Raw genomic sequence first — 17,510 nt, 5'->3', positions numbered from 1 at the left:
TCTTACCCCCAACCATGTCTTGACATGCAGACAAGAGGAGCTAGGGATCAAATCTCCAATCTTGCGACCTGATCTACCTTCTAAGCCACAGCCACGCCCTGCTGACCCTTGATGTCAGAACTGAGCTGAAAAGTTCAGCCTCATTCAACCAGTTGTCACCAAAACTGCTTATCCAATACGGGCACTGGTTCCCTGCGTGCTCTTCCAAATCCTGCACAAATGTGATTGGTCAATTTGACTCAAACTACAAGCAGAAAGCCATAAAAAAATCCACAAAACCATCACTTGTTGGTATCCACCCTGAGGCTGTTTGGTGCATGTTTTTCTCCCAGCTTCACTGTTAAACCTAAAATCCAAAAGTCTATACATATAAAAAAAAAAGAATCACCTGGTCTGGTAAAGTGTATTTTAATGAAAAGGAAATAATGATCAAATCAGTGCTTTTGTGAAGGGATTTGATTACTGTGAGTGACATTATTGTTGGGATAATCTGTGCCGCGAGAGAGAGCTGATGTCAGTCATTTCGATTACAACTGTAGTGCTTTTCAAGTGTGCGTGAGCGTTGCTAGGATGCCACATATCCCACATCCATCACGCACTTTTCTTTCCAACTGCTTGTCTGATGATGACTAAGGCACCATGTTGTTTAAGTTGGAAGTCAGACAAATGCATCCAGAAATAGTCCCAGAAGCTCTGGTGCAACTCTGTCAGGTGGTGTTATTATGTAAATACGTCTCTAGTGCACTGTTTTCTGTTCTCGCTGCAGGAAATTCTATTTCTATCCCCGAATCTCTTTCTTCTGCGCAAACGTGACATTACTGAAAGAGGCAGGAAGCGGTAAAATATGAGGCTGCCGTGTTTGAAGCTTTGAAGAGATCAGTCGGATGTTTTTAACGGAGTAAACACCTAACAATGCTTTCTGTGAGGACAGACTGGTCTAGTTTTCCGGGGCCGATTTAAGCCGCTTGTCTTAACGAACCTGCTGGCTGTTGAGGCTGTGGAGTCAGCAGGATTGAGCTGATCTCTCTGTTTGTGTTAATGGACACCTGACACAGTCTCAGTTTCACAGCGAGAGCCAAACAATCGCTGCCAGATTCATTAAAATGTAATGCAAATTGGCTGTTATTAATTTCTCCCAGGACAAAGTAATTAATCACTTTCAGCACATTAGCCAAGCCTGGTGTATCCTCACAGCCTAAAATAATAAGCTGCTAATCGTGCACTTCACAGTGAGTCTCTCTGCAGCATCCATTTGTCTTTGATGAATGTTAATATGACAAAATTAGCCTTGGCTTTGTGTCCAGATAAACAGTGTATTATTATCTCCAATCTGCAGTGTTTTGATTGAAACGACTCTTCATTTACAGGCAAATCACAATCGAGGAAGGCGAACAGAGGGCTAAAGAGCTGAGCGTCATGTTCATAGAGACCAGTGCCAAGACGGGTTACAACGTCAAACAGGTGAGTGGGTTCAGAGAGAGCCTTGTGTTGAGCGTTTGCCATTTCTCCCTGTGAGTGACAGGTGCAGTCACTGAAAAGCTGCCTGGATGGAGGGCAGCTTAAAGGTGCCCCGTGGAGATTTTTGTTTACATTCACTGTGTGCGTCCCTGAGGTCTGATAAACACGCAGAAGAGACTTCCTGTCTCATAAAACGGTTTCACGGCCGATTTCTTTCTTAATACGTGATTTGCATTCAACGTGCCTTGCTGGCAGTCTTCAGGTTTCAGTATGTTGAATCCTGGATCCTTAAATAGCATCTCAGGCCTCATCGTTCCACATCTGTAGCTGCATGTGGGAGCATTTTGGCCACTGGCATGTTGGCTTTTTGGAGACAGCAGTGACCATATTATTTAGGGTGGAGTGCTGAGTTGTATGCTAAAGTTTGCTGGCTTGGTTATTAAGCTTTTTATTAAGATTGTATGGGAGCGTCACACAGACACAGATACCTGCTAATTAGTGCTCAGCAACATCCAAATAAAATCCCAGAATTTCACTCATCAAAGGTGAAGCTCCCACTTCTTGGACAGTCTGTTCAGTACAATTACCCGCACAGCAAGCCAAGTTATTTAATATAATTATTATTTGTTACCAGGCTTATGACCTGCTGTGCCTGTTCCCTTCGCTCATGTGTGAAACCACAGACATTTGTCATGTTTTTCTTTTTATTTATTTCTTCATTAAAATACTGTAAGTGGTGAGCTGGCAGTGTGACTGTTAAATAGTTAATTCTGATCGATTAACACATGAACAACAGCACAAACATGATCCAGAGATCCAGTTAGGGATTCCAGTTAGCTGAGGTGAAGCTAACTGGAAAACCGAACTGGAATATGCCTCTATTCCTGTAATACCGTGGCTGAATCATAGCAAACTTCACTTGATGAGGATGGAGTGTTTCTTCCTCCATATTTATACCCTCCATGTTTATTTTAGCTGCAGTGTGTTCACATCCAAAACAGAGAATGGTGCAATAAAGCTGTTTTTTATCGAAAAATTCATTTGTTAGCACTGTTGGTCAAAAACTCGGCCCTGCTGCTGCTACCAAGGCAAAGCTCTGCATTCATTCTCTAAATGACATTTACTTACTAACACTAATGTTTAGAAAAGATTTAGGGCTTTCAGATACAAAGAGAAGCATAGCCTGGTTCATCAAAGGTGTTTCTGTTCCTGAACAGATGATCTTTGTTGGAAACAATGACTGTCTGTGAAGTTAATAAGCAGTGAGATGAAGGGAAGCTGCACTGTGTCTGTCAGTGAATGGTGTTCCTGGCGGGCGCCTCGCTCGCCACACAGCAGCGGAGACAGAGGAGGCTATTCTTCACCTTATTTCTGGGCACTAACAGTGAAATGGTACCGCTGAACAGAGCACTGTGAGACCTGCCGAATAAAGGTCACAGTCCTGCCTTTTACAAGCTGCTGGGCTGTGCCAGCCTTACAGCAGAAGGCATTTATTTTTATTACCTATACTGGTCTATAAACATGATTTGTTATCGGGGTGTAACTTGTCACAGATTGCCGACAAGATATTTGGGGTCATTTTAAAATGGTGTTATCATTTGCAAATTTGTGACTTTAGAGTAATTCGATGAAGAATCCTCCAACCTGGCCCATCACTGTCAGCTGACTTTTTTGTGTATAATAATTTTAATATTTTTAATGAAATTTTAATGAAAATTTTTACGTGATATACAATGAATATTTTCTGCCTTACAGGCACGTCCAAATTTGTTACATTTGATGAAATGTTCAGGACTGAAGACATGTTTAGGCTCTGTTATAAACTGCAGCCAAACATCAGTGGCACAATCTAAAGAACAGGCATGGCTCACCCCCAAGCCTCTACTTTATTTATTTATTTATTTTAATAAGGGGTTATCTGATTCGCTCCTTGTCTGGCTTCTCACCCGGATCTAATTTGCCTTGGGAAAATTGCCTCAGACAACATAACTCACATTTTCTGTTTAGATTTCCTTGATGTGGAGTGGCCCAGCTCATATTTTTCAGAGGATTTATTTATCCCTTCCCCAGCTCTTTCAATTAATAATGTAATACTTTAATGTAATAACAATTAATATGCTTTATTTTGTATTTACCTTTATTTTTTTGACCCTAATATGCCACCACCTGAGCTAATCAGCAAATGTATTAGGATTAGATTAGACGCTAAGTGTTGTGTGACCCTGTCTTTATTCTGCTCTTGTTTTTCAGCTGTTTCGGCGTGTAGCTGCTGCCCTTCCAGGGATGGAAAGCATGCAAGAAACCAGCAAAGAAGGGAGTATCCTTTAAGCAGCAGGCACATTATTGTTGGTTTGCATGGTTCTTCTCTTACACACCAGCATCTAATGTCACTGTACCACCCACCCTTTACCGGTCGCTTCACTCGAACTGTATTTTTGTTATTTGGTCGTTGTGTGCTTTGCCCCCACAATCCTAGCAGGTGCAGTTAAAAATAAGGGAAAATACAGACAGTATAAAACACTGTTGAGTCACTTGTAGGTTTTGAACAGTCGAAAGTGTCCTTGTTAACATTTTGGCTGACGGCAGACTGCAGACACACACGAGTTCGGTCAGTAAGTAATTCGTCAATGACGTATGACTTTGTGATTTTGCGTCTGCATATGATCACAGTGGATTTTGAATCAAAGAACATGTGTTTGAAGTGCAGACATTCAGCTTTTATTCATGAGATTTAACTAAAAATTTGCGTTAAATTATATCCATTTTTATACAATCCCCTGTTTTCAGATTAATCTAATGTTCATTCAAATACAGATATTTGTTCTACTGGTTCTTTCTCTATGATATGAAATCTCTTTTTTCCCAGTATTAGTAAATCTTTTATTTAAATTAGGTATTTTAGTTTTAGGGTTTTGTTTTTTTGTTTTGTTTTTTACTATCAGTCAAATTTGTAACAAACAGCTACCTTTTTGATTCTAGTTAACACATTTCTAATTGAAGTAGCACTAAAATGAAATTGTTCTGTGGGTTCATAACCTTGATAAACTGACATCCATTACAAAATCACATTACAGTCCTGTTACGACTGTGACCGTAATTGTGTGTGGATTTGAGTGTCTAGGTGCTCCTCCGGGGTATGTTACGATTTGGCGTTGGTATTGTATTGTTTTTGCGTGACTGTTATGTGTTTCCTACTTTATTTTGAAAGTCTATGTTATCTTAGTGTGTTCAGTTTACGTTTCCCTGTCTCGTCAGTTCTGATTTGCCCCAGCTGTGTTTCCCTCCTGTTGTCCATTCCCTGATTGCTCCCTCCATGTATTTAAGCCCTGTGTTTCAGTGTGTCATGGTCGCGATCTTCTTCCCCCCGTTGTAAATAGTTTGGCGCCTGGTGTGTGATGTAAATAAATATTGTGTTTTGCTTTAAAGAAATTAGTTGTTGATACTTTCGTTTTGGGATGATTTTGGCGGAAACCCGTATTAGTTTTTTTCTCGTGTGTTTTTACCTTATTTTTATTTTCCTTATTTTTGTTTTTCTACGTTGCACCCCGGTTGCCTAGGCCGGGGTGTAACATGTGGGGGCTCGTCCAATCGCTGAGGGGTCCGAGGACCGCTTCGGCCGTCCGCCGTCGCTGGAGGGTCCGTGGGAGGGACCGCTTCAGCCGTCTGTCTTCGCTGGAGGGTCCGAGGGCCGGTCCGAGGGACCGCCTCAGCCTTCGTCGTCTGCTGGAGGGTCCGTGGGGCCGCTCCAGCCTTCATCCGCCTTCGCTGGAGGGTCCGTGGGACCGCTCCAGCCTTCGTCTGCCTTCGCTGGAGGGTCCGTGGGACCGCTCCAGACTTCATCCGCCTTCGCTGGAGGGTCCGTGGGACCGCTCCAGCCTTCGTCTGCCTTCGCTGGAGGATCCGTGGGACCGCTCCAGCCTTCGTCTGCCTTCGCTGGAGGATCCGAGGGACCGCTTCAGCCTTCGTCCGCCTTCGCTGGAGGGTCCGAGGCACCGCTCCAGCCTTCGTCTGCCTTCGCTGGAGGGTCCGGGGCACCGCTCCAGCCTTCGTCTGCCTTCGCTGGAGGGTCCGAGGCACCGCTCCAGCCTTCGTCTGCCTTCGCTGGAGGGTCCGAGGCACCGCTCCAGCCTTCGTCCGCCTTCGCTGGAGGGTCCGAGGCACCGCTCCAGCCTTCGTCTGCCTTCGCTGGAGGGTCCGAGGCACCGCTCCAGCCTTCGTCTGCCTTCGCTGGAGGGTCCGAGGCACCGCTCCAGCCTTCGTCTGCCTTCGCTGGAGGGTCCGAGGCACCGCTTCAGTCTTCGTTTGTCTTCGCTGGAGGGTCCGAGGCACCGCTCCAGCCTTCGTCGTCTGCTGGGGGGTCCGTGGGACCGCTCCAGCCTCCACCAGCCTTCATCCGCTTTTGATCAAAACATTTCACTTGGGGTTAAATGTTTGATTTTTGGGTAAGGGGGTGTTACGACTGTGACCGTAATTGTGTGTGGATTTGAGTGTCTAGGTGCTCCTCCGGGGTATGTTACGATTTGGCGTTGGTATTGTATTGTTTTTGCGTGACTGTTATGTGTTTCCTACTTTATTTTGAAAGTCTATGTTATCTTAGTGTGTTCAGTTTACGTTTCCCTGTCTCGTCAGTTCTGATTTGCCCCAGCTGTGTTTCCCTCCTGTTGTCCATTCCCTGATTGCTCCCTCCATGTATTTAAGCCCTGTGTTTCAGTGTGTCATGGTCGCGATCTTCTTCCCCCCGTTGTAAATAGTTTGGCGCCTGGTGTGTGATGTAAATAAATATTGTGTTTTGCTTTAAAGAAATTAGTTGTTGATACTTTCGTTTTGGGATGATTTTGGCGGAAACCCGTATTAGTTTTTTTTCTCGTGTGTTTTTACCTTATTTTTATTTTCCTTATTTTTGTTTTTCTACGTTGCACCCCGGTTGCCTAGGCCGGGGTGTAACAAGTCCTAAAACAAGGATCACATTGTGTTTCTGCACAGGCCTGAGCTTGAGGTGGTAGACCTTCATATAGTTAGCCAGTCTTCTTTTTTTTTTTTCTTTTTTTTTACCATATATTAACTTATTTCGCCCGCTTTAATATAGTTATGTAGAGATTGTCTGATAGTAGATTAGATATCCCTTTATTATTTGCACTAATATAGCCTTTATAAGCATGATTAAATCTTTAATTAGACTCAGTCTGTTGTTTTAAATAATAAATTTCCAAGAATTTGGAATTAATTGCATTAGCTATTCAGCTTCTTTTTGTAATTGAATTCAAATACATTTTAAACCCTCCTAAAAAAAACCGTAATATCGCGAAAAACAGAAAAGAGGAAACATTCTGTTTTCATGCCATCAGTCACCGCACAGGTGGTGAACTCTATTTAATAGACGACTGCCACCCGTCTAATTAAAGTGTTTTCAGCGCGACACTCTCAGGTTTTTGTTTTTTGTTTCATCGCTGGTGCCTGACAGGCAAAGGAGGGGGCGGTCAGTCAGACACTCAGTACCTGCGGTTTTGTCTGCAGTGTCTCAGGTTTGCTCATTTAAACAGTGACAGGAGTCTCAGCCATCAGCTGCATACACCTGTCCTGACTGACACCTCATATCTGCTGCTGCCAGCCGAGCATGTCACAGCTTCACCTGCGGACGGTTTGTCGGGACCTGAAGCATTAAACCCTGGCACAGTACGCTTTTTATTCAGGAAGTAGGAGGACCGTGAATGCTGCAAAACACATGAATTTTCACAGAGTGATTACTGCATCACAGATAGTTCTCCAAACTAATGAATAATAAACTTGTTTGAAAGAGTAATCTACTATTACTATGAAATAAAACACAAACGGCTAATTTATTAATTTATTTATAATTATTCTACAGAAAACAAGTGTTTACAAGTAAGAAGTCACAGCATTAACATTTAATCACCACATTATTACTTTGAAAATCAGCCTGCCTGGGATGGTCTAAGCCTGGGTGCTGGAGAGTAGAGTTTGTCTGTTAAGTAAACCTCAAATTAAGGAGTGCAGTCTTGTCAAGCAAAACTGGACCAGAGCTTTAACCTCTTGAAATACTTGAGTGTCCTTGAGAGTTTGCCTAACCAGTCTACGGGGCTTTTGCCTTGGAGAAAGGATTTCATTGCGTCCCTTGAGGTGTCGTCTGGAGATTCCTGCATGCCTTCAACCGTAGCGAGGCCCCAGTGGGCACTGAACTGGGTCAGAGCTGCCCTTCTGTTCTTGAGCTATTCGGTGGAGGATGCTGGAATCAGTGGTCTTGCCTCGCCCCTGGCTTCACCGAGCGGTGACCTCTAACTCACACTGGGCCAGTTTGCTGTTAAGTGTGAAGCAGCTGGGATGAGAATCAGCACCGCCACGACCTGGAGTAGTCACTCTGGATTGAGGATGAGTTAAGTTGCTTCCCCAAGTGGAGGAGCCAAAGTATACTGGGGTCTTGTTCAGTTGGTGAAGCCCTTAAAAGCCCTTTTCCCTAATTCTGTTCTGATTTTTGGGCCAATCAATTGTATGATATTGTGAGAACAAAGGCTGTATTGGTTGTGGTTTTTACACATATAAACAGATAAATAAGAGGGAACCAGTCCAAGGAGATTGATAGATAAAGACCAACCAATGGGAAAATCTGCAAATATACAAAGATTGACATTTAGCAGCAGCATACAAAGAACAATGATGTACACGATTTCCATAGCCAGTAATAAAACATAAAGCACAATGGCAGACAGCATCCAACCTCTTTAGGTATTGGCCAGGTGCATTCATAAAAAGCAGGTCACCTTCATCCAATAAAAGTCAAAAAGTTGCATGAATCAAGTGTTTTCTCACTTGGAGGGAGAAACAGGATTGATTTCTAAAAAAGTAACTTAGTTTTAGTTTTAACTAGACACAAGCCTTTGAATGTGAGTTTTAAACGACAAATTCTGATCTATAATGATCCCTAGATACTTGTAAGATGTCACCATTTCACAGAGCAGAGCGTTAAAGTGAAGCTGCTATTTACTGACTGAGAGAGGTCTAAACAGTCAGTAGTGGCCGAAAGAATAAATTGGCAGATATAGATGATGTTTTGTCCCTTAGAGATGGGGGCAAAGCTGTCCTTTAGTTCCTAATTTTGTGAATTACATATAATCGCTTTTAAGCTGTCACGGGGTTATTTGGTATTTATTACTTTGATACTACGTGGTACTTATTGCCTTTTCATTATTTAATGATCACCCCATTGTTACCATGTTATTTATGAGCTGTAAGTGCTGCTGATTTCATGTAAGGATGATTTTCAGCATTCTGCTTTCTGTGAAAATTCACTGCATGTTTTCGTATCTGATGTTAAAGGAGACAGATGAAGCCAGTGAGACAGATTTGGCTGTAATTTTCATCAATAACCCTCAGGCAGTCTGGGTTTCTGCTTTCATTTTTACAGTTGTTACTTTATCTGATTACATTTTTATACTCAACAGTGAGGTAGACTATTTCCCACATTTCTCTTTCTATCATAGATTTTTCGGGTCAAGAAAAACTAGCAGTTTTCAACCTAAAGTCTTCAGATCCCATTGCTTTTTCAGGCTTTGTAAAGTCATTTAAATTTCCCATCATGGCCTTTGTTCTGGGACCTCCTGTTCCTTCCATGTGCGTAAATCCCAACACAAAGTAGAACGAGCATCTGTGACAACACATATGACTTTAATTATGTCAGATGCAGCCTGAGAGGCGATGGTGGGGGGAAGGTGGGTTGCAAAGTGGGATGCACGTCTGATCTTTTTGATCTTCAGAATAAGGATGGTGATATCAAGCAGAAAAAGCCTCAAGTATTTGAGTTTTAGATTCTTGAAGATATTTCTCATCTGAAATACGTCTGCAGTTCTAAAAGCTGACTGGGAGTCGAAGGAATTTAATTTACTGGAGCTGTCACTTTGGAGGCAGGCCTGACATCACGTGGTTGTGACTTGTTGCCCCACCTTACCATGATGTGAGATACTAAGGTTACCCCGGTTGAGGTGGGAGCGGAGCTTGGGAAGGGATTTCAGGACTGCGTTATATATATGTGGCTGATAGTTGGTGTCATAGGCCACCACATCTATTCATAGATGGCCGTTCCAGTTGGACATGGATGGCCTCCTTTACTCATCACACCATCTGTTTTCTCTGTTGATTATGTGAACATTTCCATGTTCCCCTCATCTTTAATGGCGAATCTCTATCTGAGTCTTCTTTGATTATTCTTAAAATTTGTCTAGAACATATTTCGTGTCCATCTATGACATGTTTATATTATGGAACAGCTTAGAAAGGCACAAACTTGTCTGTATATTTATGATCTCTCAAGTCACACTGTATATCAGGACAGAAAGTAGGATTGAATAATACTGTGGTGAAGCACTGGCGAAGCAGGAGTGTCAGAGATATTCAGGTGTGCTATGTGGGGGCTGCTGTAACGTCACACTGCCATCTTCATGCAGGGATGCACTGCAGAGATCTAACGAGCTCACTTCTTTCTAAATTTCTTAAACTATGATGAGGAGGAGTGATTGCAGCATTAAAGTGTACATACAGCCACCTGATGTTTGTTTTAGATAGGCTTGAAAATGTGTGAATCATAATATAACCCATTCTGTGTCCTAAAACTGCTAGCAGAGGTAAACACGACCTGGCACCCAGCAGACAGAGCGAAGGAAACATTCTTTTAATTATGCCTAAAGCTGAGCTGCATTCACAGTTTCTGCTGCTAATGTTGTCATAGGCAACTAAGTGAGCAGTCTGTGAATATGTTCATGCAGCATTGCTCAGAGAATTTCATTACGTTTGTGCTGGTAGTGGCCATGATGTGCCCGTTCTTCTTCAAATAAATAAGAAATAATACCACACGTACTGAAAATATTTCTACTGTAAGTTTGTCATCCTGTGGAGGTAAAAGTAACCGTAGCAACCGTATGAGAAGCGTAACCTGTGGTGGAAAATGCTTTTTAAACCTAAATTTGTCAACAGAGTCAACAAACATTTTATGATGTGTTATATTGTGGCGGACCACCAGGTGGCTCCACTCACACACAAGTTGAAAGGAAGTGTGGGGGTGGAGATTTTGGCACTGACTATATGTGAAGTTCTGTCAGTTAATAAAGTTGTTGGAGTGAGACACTGAGACCTCTCCTGTCGTTGTTAATTACCTCCACATTGGTGACCCCTGTAGTGAACATGCTAAGGCTCGACGACGAAGCCAGCTCTGGCCTGGAAGCATCGGCGGCCGCCGGACCTTCACCTCCGCCGATGGCTGCGTTTGCTGTGGCGCTTAAATTGCCGGATTTTTGGCTTCACGATCCTCCTTCATGGTTCATGCACGTAGAAGCTCAGTTTGCTCTTCGTGGAGTTTCAGCCGACGACACCAAATACCACCATGTGGTGGCCTCACTTGACCCGCTGTCAACCCGCCGTGTGATGACTCTCCTCCGGGATCCCCCAGCCCAGGGCAAGTACGCCGCCCTCAAGGGGCTGCTGCTGCGGCGTTACTCCCTCTCTGATGCTGAGCGGGCCGAGAAACTCCTTTCCATCGCGGGCCTGGGCGACGGCACCGCCCTCGAGCTCATGGAGAGCATGCTGTCCTTGCTGGGCGCGGAGGACGGAGGATTTCTCTTCACCCACCTCTTTCTTCGACAGCTGCCGGCTCCAGTGCGCGCTGGCCTTGCCAACTCCCCGCTATTGGCCACGAAGGATTACCGCTCCCTTGCGGAAGAGGCGGATCGCATCCTCCTGGCTACCAGGACTTTCGGCGTCCAGACGGTTATTCAGGACCCACCAGCGTTTTCCCCCTCCCCCTCACCGATGCTCCACGGGCCCTCCGACTCGTCCACTGTGGCCGGAATCGCTGCACGGCGGCACCGCGGAAAGGGGCTTTGTTTTTATCACCAGCGTTTTGGAGCGAAGGCACGGCGCTGCCTCCCGCCTTGCAGTTTCCAGACCCAGGGAAACGGGCATGTCAGCGCTCTGTAGCAGCCGCGACCGCTGGCAACAAGGAAAGGCTGCTTTTCTTAGAGGACTCGCGCTCGGGGAGGCGTTTCCTGGTGGACTCCGGCTCACAGAAGAGCCTTCTTCCCCCGGCTGGCTCGGACAGGCTAGCTGAGGGTTGCGGGCCATTGCTAACAGCGGCTAATGGCTCTCCCATCAAAACCTTCGGTGAAAGGTTGGTGACTGTTTGCTTTCACGACCGTGACTTTCAGTGGAACTTTGTTGTTGCTGCTAGCTCTGTGCCTATAATAGGCGCTGATTTTCTTTGTGCTCACGGACTACTGGTTGATGTGGCTAACAGACGTTTAATTGATGCTGTGTCCTTTTCCTCATTACCCTGTTTGACTCGGGGTGCTCAGCCCGTGGTGCATGCTAACTCAGTAGATTCGGGTGACGTTTTTCAGTGTTTGCTTTCTGAGTTTCCCTCACTCACTGTCCCCACTTTCTCGAGCACGGTGACGAAGCATGGGGTAGAGCATTACATTACTACAGTAGGGCCCCCGGTGTTCGCGCGCGCGCGCCGCCTCGACCCCGCCAAACTGGCTGTCGCTAGGGAAGAATTTGCCACCATGGAGCGTCTGGGCATCGTGCAGCGTTCGAACAGTGCCTGGGCTTCTCCGTTACACATGGTGCCTAAATCTGATGGTCGGTGGCGACCTTGTGGGGATTTCCGCCGTCTTAATAATGTCTCGGAGAACGATCGTTATCCCATTCCCCACATCCAAGATTTTTCCGCCCATCTTGCGGGGACCTCGGTTTTTTCTAAGATCGATTTAGTACGGGGATATCACCAGGTTCCCGTGCGCGCGGAGGATGTCCCCAAAACCGCCGTAATTACACCTTTCGGCCTTTTCGAGTTTCTGCGCATGCCGTTTGGCCTGAAAGGTGCCGCCCAAACCTTCCAGCGGTTGATGGACTCGGTCTTGCGCGGGCTGCCCTTTGTTTTTGTATATCTTGATGATATACTGGTGGCCAGCAGCTCGAAGGAGCAGCACATGTTCCATCTGCGTCAGGTTTTTCAGCGTTTGGCGGAGCATGGACTGATTATTAATCCGTCTAAATGCCAGTTTGGGTTGCCCGTTCTCGATTTCCTTGGGCACCGTGTTTCCGCCGAGGGCGCGGTTCCGTTGCCTGACAAAGTCCGAGCTGTTTCGGAATTTCCGCGTCCCACGACTGTTAAGGCACTGCAGGAATTTTTGGGGATGGTGAATTTTTACAACCGTTTTCTCCCCAGAGCGGCACATCTGCTGAAGCCCCTTTATGGGGCGTTAAAGGGTAAAAAAGCTAATGACCCCGTTGACTGGTTTCCGGACAGCATCCAAGCGTTTTCTGATGCTAAGTCAGCGTTAGCTAATGCTGCCCTTCTGGCCCACCCATCCCCCTCAGCGCCGATTGCGTTGACCACTGATGCGTCGGACATAGCGGTGGGTGCGGTGCTGGAACAGCGAATCTCGGGTGTCTGGCAACCGCTCGCCTTTTTCAGCCGTACGCTACGTGACAGCGAACGCAATTACAGCGTTTTTGACAGGGAGCTACTGGCGCTCCACCTGGCATCTCGTCATTTCCGGTTTTTTCTCGAGGGTCGTCACTTTACCGCATACGTGGACCACAAACCCTTGACGTTTGCCATGTCCAAGGTTTCTGATCCATGGAGTGCACGCCAGCAGCGCCAGTTGGCAGCCATTTCTGAGTTTACCACGGACATTCGGCACGTGGCTGGTAAATCCAATCATGTGGCTGACTGTTTGTCCCGTGCGCTGGTTTCTCCCGTCTTTCTCGGCATAGACTACTCCGCCATGGCTGCCGATCAGAGCGGTGACCCTGACATCCTCGCGCTTAAATCCACCCAGACGGGCCTCATACTGGAGGACAGACCCGTGCAGGACGGTGGTCCCCTCCTCGTCTGTGACGTTTCCACCGGCCGCCCTCGCCCTGTGGTTCCCGCTTCCTGGCGTCGTCAAGTTTTTGACTCGGTACATGCTCTCTCTCATCCAGGGGTCCGGGCCTCTGTTAAACTGGTCAGCTCTAAATTTGTTTGGCCAGGCCTTCGCAAATCTGTTAAGGAATGGGCGTCGGCGTGCATTCCCTGCCAGCGCGCGAAGGTTCATAAACACACCAAGGCGCCCCTGGAGCCGTTCTTTATACCCGGCAAACGTTTCGATCATGTGCATGTCGATCTGGTGGGTCCCTTGCCGCAGTCACAAGGTTTTACGCACCTTTTGACTGTTGTTGACCGGACCACCAGGTGGCCGGAGGCGGTCCCCCTGGCGTCCACTACCGCAGCAGTGGTGGCCAAGGCGTTTTTGTCGACCTGGGTCTCGCGTTTCGGCCCACCCGCGGACATTACGTCAGACAGAGGCCCCCAGTTCATTTCCGAGCTTTGGTCGGCCATGGCTGATGGACTGGGGGCTAAAGTCCACCGCACAACCGCATACAACCCGCAGGCTAATGGGATGTGTGAACGGTTCCACCGGTCACTGAAGGCTGCCTTTCGCGCCTCCTTAAAGGATGGCAATTGGGTTGACCGCCTCCCGTGGGTTTTGCTTGGGCTGCGCTCTGCGGTTAAGGAGGATCTCGGCGCTTCCCCAGCTGAGCTAGTGTTTGGTCAGCCCCTCCGCGTGCCTGGAGAATTCTTGCCTGAAAATCCTCCTCCCTGCTTCGATCCATCGGTGCTCTCTCTCACCCCGCTTTTGCACTCGCTTCGGGTTCCTGGTCCGGTGCACCATTGCGTGCCTGACACCTTTGTTCCAAAGACTTTAGAGACTGCTAAGTTTGTTTTTGTCAGGCACGATGCCCACAGGACACCGCTGCGGCCGCTGTATGACGGCCCGTTCAGGGTTATTGAACCGGGCCAGAAACATTTTGTTTTGGATTTTGGGGGTCGAAGGGAGACTGTGTGTGTTGACAGACTTAAACCAGCACATGTTCTTCCGGACAGTGATGTAGTGCCGGCCCAGGCCCCTCGCCGTGGCCGACCTCCTGCGCTGGGGTTGACAGTCTCTGGTTTTCCCCCCAGGACTACCCCCGGACCACCAACGTTTGAGCCTCCTCCTGCCTTTCCTGCTCGCCTTCACCAGCCTCGTTCACAGGATGGACCTTCCTCTGCCTGTTCTCTCCCTCCCAGGTTCAGTCGTGCGGGTCGTTTGCTTAGACCCAGGGTCCTGGACTGAATGGAGACCTGACTGTGTGTTCAAGGGGGGGTATGTGTGGCGGACCACCAGGTGGCTCCACTCACACACAAGTTGAAAGGAAGTGTGGGGGTGGAGATTTTGGCACTGACTATATGTGAAGTTCTGTCAGTTAATAAAGTTGTTGGAGTGAGACACTGAGACCTCTCCTGTCGTTGTTAATTACCTCCACAATATGAGATTTATCTGGAAATTATTTCCTGGTCCCCAAACAAATGTCCAGAGGATTTACCGTCATGTCTGCTATGCTAGCTAACAGCAGTAGAAACTGAACTTTCATAATAAGAGCCCTGGTATTGTTGTCTTGACTGGTTGTCATGGGATGAATGGTGAGGCCAGTGCAGAAATCCTGCAGAACTGCACTCTTTTCAATGGCCAGCAGAGGGCAAGTCGTGAATTCAAAAAGAAATCAGGCCTGCAGCACCTTCGCTCTGGGACCACAGTAAACACTTTTATAATGAGTTTATGCTGCACAGGGAGCTGCTTAGTAAAAGCTGTACTTTGGAAAACACACTATGACTGTATATAAAAGATGGATGTAGCTTCCTAGAAAAGTATGTTTATTATATAAAATATGGTCAAAAAAGATGATAAAACAGGAAATGCCTCAGAGGTTTGCATTTGGTGTCTCTCAGGCCTCGCTAGTCGAACCCAGTTTAGTTTTTACTAAGAGTTGTTCTGGTGTTATAAACTATCTAATAGATTCGGTAAGCTAACAGCACTCTGAGGTCCTTGGATCATTTCTTTATTGCAGCCATGTTTCCTGTTTTAATGAAGCATTATGGATGTAGGGTGCGAGCGGAGTGAGGTGGTGCGGTGATGGATGACAGGTGATGACAGCAGCTTTGTGGCTCTGCTGACACTGTCACTTAATGGAGCAACTCCTCTGTTATTGCATTGTGAATGTTATTAATCTCACCGGGAGAAGGGCGCAGATAGGCTGAGACCAGGATACACGTGTGGAAACTGCTTTTATTACAGTTGGATATTTGTCTTCATATTAAAGTGGTTCATCTCCAACTTCAGATTTTTAGTTTTGGATTCTTATAAAAGGTGCTTTGCATGAGTCACTGCTCCAAATAATCCTTACTTACTTAGTGTTTGAAGCCAGAGACATTAGAAGGATGACACAGCATGTCTTATTCACACGAGCACTTTTTTTCTACATCTGAGTGCTTTCTATCTAACGCTCACTCTCCGATGAATACATCAGCAGCTTTTGGGACTGGAGCACCCAAGAATTGAAACACAAATCTTCGGATTAGTAGATGACCTGCTCTACCTCCAGAACTAAAGCCACCCCGATAGATTTACATACAGAAATGTCCAACTTCTGAAAAGTATCCTAAAGTACATGCTCAGAACTCGGTTGGGACTCTGCTGAAGTGTCACTCAAGCCCAGATTGCTTTGATAGCAACCTTTAGCTCATCCATGTTTGTGGGTGTTTGTCATCGTCTCCTGTGTTCTTTGTGGGGTTCTGCAGTAGTCCTGGCACTGTGGGCAGGTGCTGGGAGAGGAAATTGGCATCCCCATTAAGCTCATTGACAGATGGAAGCATGCAGTGCTCTTAAGTCTCCTGATGGATGGCTGCTCAGTCACTGTAGACCAGTCAACACCAGCAGATGAAATGCACAAGTACTACTTTTTTTTTTCTTGGCTAACCATATCTATAAAGTGAATTAGTTCTACTGACAGAGACGTTTGTATTGTTCGTGTATGAATCGAGCCCTTAGTGAAACTGCAATCTAGTGTAACTTTGTGTCTGTGTAACTTGTTGGGGGTGGAAGGCTTTCTAAAGCTTGCCTTCATTAGCTTTAATTGGTAATCCTGTACATGCTTCTTTTATTTTTTTACATCCTGGAGAAAACTGAAATGAAAGTTAATTCAGGGTCAAACTTTGTAAATATTTAATCTGAGTATCCATAATTGGAACGGAAGAGATGACATATAAATAACAATTTGCTGACTCAAATGGTAAAAGGGAATGAAACAAATCAAATCAAATACTGAGTGAGCAGAATGAGCTTTAGCTTTGTGGATTTCTTTGAACAGTTTGTCCCTTGTTGCCTTTAATGGCTGGTTTTAAATTGGGGCCAGACAGGTCGTGCTGATTTATGCTGGATGTCACCTGTGCAGTGCAGCCTTCTGCTCTCTTCCTGAGAACAGCTTCCTGTCTAATCACAGCGCCTCATTACCGCTGCGGCGCTGCAGATGGGGAGAGTGAAAAAGGTTCTTGACCCAGATCGAGTGCTGGGGTCATCCATGTTTGTAAGAGAGAGAGGAAGGAAAAAAGAAATCGCATCAGACCAGGATTATTATAGTTTTTATTTTTATTTGTTTTTTGTCCTTTAACTTGAGTTTATTCCCAGTTTCCAGAGTGGCTTTGTTGGTTTCAGTTCAGTTTTCATTGTTTGTCACTGTTGCTCGGTGTGGAGCACAGGTGTGGCTCACTGAGCTGGCGACCTTTGTGCCAGAAGGTCACAAGGGCTCGGGTTTGATTCCCTCGGCCACTTAATCTGTGTTGTTCTAGCGGATAAGCAGGCTGTGAAAATTTACCAAAAACCATAAAAACTTCAAAAAAATTGTAGAACAGACAATAGCTTTCATTCATGGATTTAAGTTTAGAGTAACTGTCTCCATGTCGCCAGCAACAGCAACTCTTTAAGATTTAGGTGAATTTGCAGCTGATTCCACATCGAGGAGGCTGCAGAATTTTACCGCTTTTATTTTTCCAAATTCTCCATGATAGACAGTATTTACTGCCTATATATAAACAACATCAGCACTATATTTAACAGCAATATAGTACAACAGAAGTAGAAAGTAATGTGAACATTTCCTACAAAGCTGGTATATTTCAATCTGAT

The 17,510-nt window shown here is 45.9% G+C and overlaps 2 protein-coding genes across 3 annotated transcripts in view; both read left to right on the top strand.

Annotated features, from left to right (window-relative positions):
- Nucleotides 1-17,510, top strand: part of rab6ba (RAB6B, member RAS oncogene family a) — a 75,559-nt gene that overhangs the window by 56,196 nt on the left and 1,853 nt on the right. For both annotated transcript variants that reach the window (XM_026159780.2, XM_026159781.2), the window contains exons 6-7: nt 1,368-1,461; nt 3,709-3,775. In XM_026159780.2, coding sequence (XP_026015565.1) covers nt 1,368-1,461; nt 3,709-3,775 — 161 coding nt within the window. The remainder of the gene's footprint in view (nt 1-1,367; nt 1,462-3,708; nt 3,776-17,510) is intronic.
- LOC145424175 (uncharacterized) lies at nt 10,514-14,783 on the top strand. Its single transcript, XM_080297206.1, has 2 exons — nt 10,514-11,629; nt 14,471-14,783. The coding sequence occupies exon 1, from the start codon at nt 10,648-10,650 to the stop codon at nt 11,437-11,439; it is 792 nt and encodes a 263-aa protein (XP_080153332.1). The 5' UTR covers nt 10,514-10,647; the 3' UTR covers nt 11,440-11,629; nt 14,471-14,783.

This window comes from Astatotilapia calliptera, chromosome 23 (assembly GCF_964374335.1).
Source record: "Astatotilapia calliptera chromosome 23, fAstCal68.1, whole genome shotgun sequence".
In the NCBI taxonomy this organism is placed as follows: domain Eukaryota; kingdom Metazoa; phylum Chordata; class Actinopteri; order Cichliformes; family Cichlidae; genus Astatotilapia; species Astatotilapia calliptera.
The sequence above is the reverse complement of the archived record's forward strand: the minus strand, read 5'-3'. Positions and strand labels throughout refer to the sequence as shown.